Source organism: Pseudophryne corroboree, chromosome 6 (genome assembly GCF_028390025.1).
Source record: "Pseudophryne corroboree isolate aPseCor3 chromosome 6, aPseCor3.hap2, whole genome shotgun sequence".
Taxonomy (NCBI): Eukaryota; Metazoa; Chordata; class Amphibia; order Anura; family Myobatrachidae; genus Pseudophryne; species Pseudophryne corroboree.
In genome coordinates, this window is record NC_086449.1 from 62928541 (window position 1) to 62930410 (window position 1870).

At 37.5% G+C, this 1870-nt stretch overlaps 1 protein-coding gene across 1 annotated transcript; it reads left to right on the forward strand.

Annotated features, from left to right (window-relative positions):
* The first annotated feature begins 656 nt into the window (after window positions 1-656).
* On the forward strand, window positions 657-1595 carry LOC134934249 (gastrula zinc finger protein XlCGF17.1-like). Its single transcript, XM_063929726.1, has one exon. The coding sequence runs from the start codon at window positions 657-659 to the stop codon at window positions 1593-1595; it is 939 nt and encodes a 312-aa protein (XP_063785796.1).
* The last annotated feature ends 275 nt before the right edge of the window (window positions 1596-1870 follow it).

Here is a 1870-nt window from a genome sequence, read left to right on the forward strand (position 1 = left end):
TCTATGTGGCAGCTCCTTTAAAGATACATATACTTATTTATATCTGGTATCTATAAGGAAGAATCTATGTGACAGCTCCACCATAAACTCCTCCACATTACTATGTGCCTCATCTGTCTGGAAATTAGGATATTTGAGCAATTTGGTAAAATACAAAAATATAAAAACATTAGTAAATGACTGGATCATGGGCCCTATTCAGTATGGATCATTTCTGATATGCGATCACATCGCTGATGGCCATTTGCATACTGGGTATCCTTGCCCTGTTCTAGGCAGCCCCCAGCATGTGATCACAAGCAGTTGCATTATTGCTAATTTAGCATATCTGCAACTGAAGCTGAATCAGATCCCATGTTTGTTAGTCTATATAAATATATATCATGGTCCAAATTAAAAAAAATCTATTACTGTAAAAGTAGAATTACCCCAGTAACCTGTATTCTTTTTAATATAATCTTTTTTTGTTACAGGACAAATGTGCACAATTTCTATTGAGAATATTACAATACATTGTGGAAAGGCACATTGATCGCTAATCAAGGCAAATACAGATATAATTTCTTCTTATACCTTTGGAGAATTTACAAAAACCATTTTAAGTTTCTGATAAGCAAAAAACTTCTGCAGCTAATTTGTTTATCATCTAATACATGATGAGTCTCACAGGAGAAAAACCACATCTGTGCTCTGAGTGTGACAGAAGCTTTACATATAAATCACATCTTCTCACACATCAGAGTAGTCATACAGAAGAGAAACCATTTACATGTTCTGAGTGCAGCAAGTGTTTTTCCCTAAAGTCATCTCTTGTTATACATCAGAGGATTCACACAGGAGAGAAACCATTTACATGTTCTGAGTGCAGCAAATGCTTTTCCCAAAAGTCATCTCTTGTTATACATAAGAGGATTCACACAGGAGAGAAACCATTTACATGTTCTGAGTGCAGCAAATGTTTTTCCCAAAAGTCATCTCTTGTTATACATCAGAGGATTCACACAGGAGAGAAACCATTTACATGTTCTGAATGCAGCCAATGTTTTCTCTGCAAGTCACATCTTGTGGAACATCAGATGAGTCACACAGGAAAGAGACCATTTACATGTTCTGAATGCAACAAATGTTTTTCCCAAAAGTCATCTCTTGTTATACATCATAGGAGTCACACAGGAGAGAAACCATTTACATGTTCTGAATGCAACAAATGTTTTTCCCGAAAGTCATCTCTTCTTATACATCAGAGGATTCACACAGGAGAGAAACCATTTACATGTTCAGAATGCAGCCAATGTTTTCTCTGCAAGTCACATCTTGTGAAACATCAGATGAGTCACACAGGAGAGAAACCATTTACATGTTCTGAATGCAACAAATGTTTTCCCCGAAAGTCATCTCTTCTTATACATCAAAGGATTCACACAGGAGAGAAACCATTTACATGTTCAGAATGCAGCCAATGTTTTCTCTGCAAGTCACATCTTGTGAAACATCAGATGATTCACACAAGAGAGAATACATTAAATGATCTGAATGCAGCAAATGTTTTCAATGTAAGTCAAGTCTTGTTAGACATCAGATTAGGAAACATATAAATGCTCTGAGGACCTAATTCAGCTTTGTACATAAACCCTATGGTTTATAGACAAATCTGATGTTTAAGGGTCTGCACAGGCACAAGACATGTTCTGTGTATATGCAGACTGGGTCTTGTGATATAGCTCACAGCCCCCTGGCACCACAGCAGGATGACATGCTGTGGAATTTAGGGGGCAGCAACTGGCAATGTTTTTACAATGGTGGTGGTTTAGGGTCGGCTTCTTTGGATGCAGACTTTATGGACTTGGGTTTCCGTATCCTACGGCCAGTC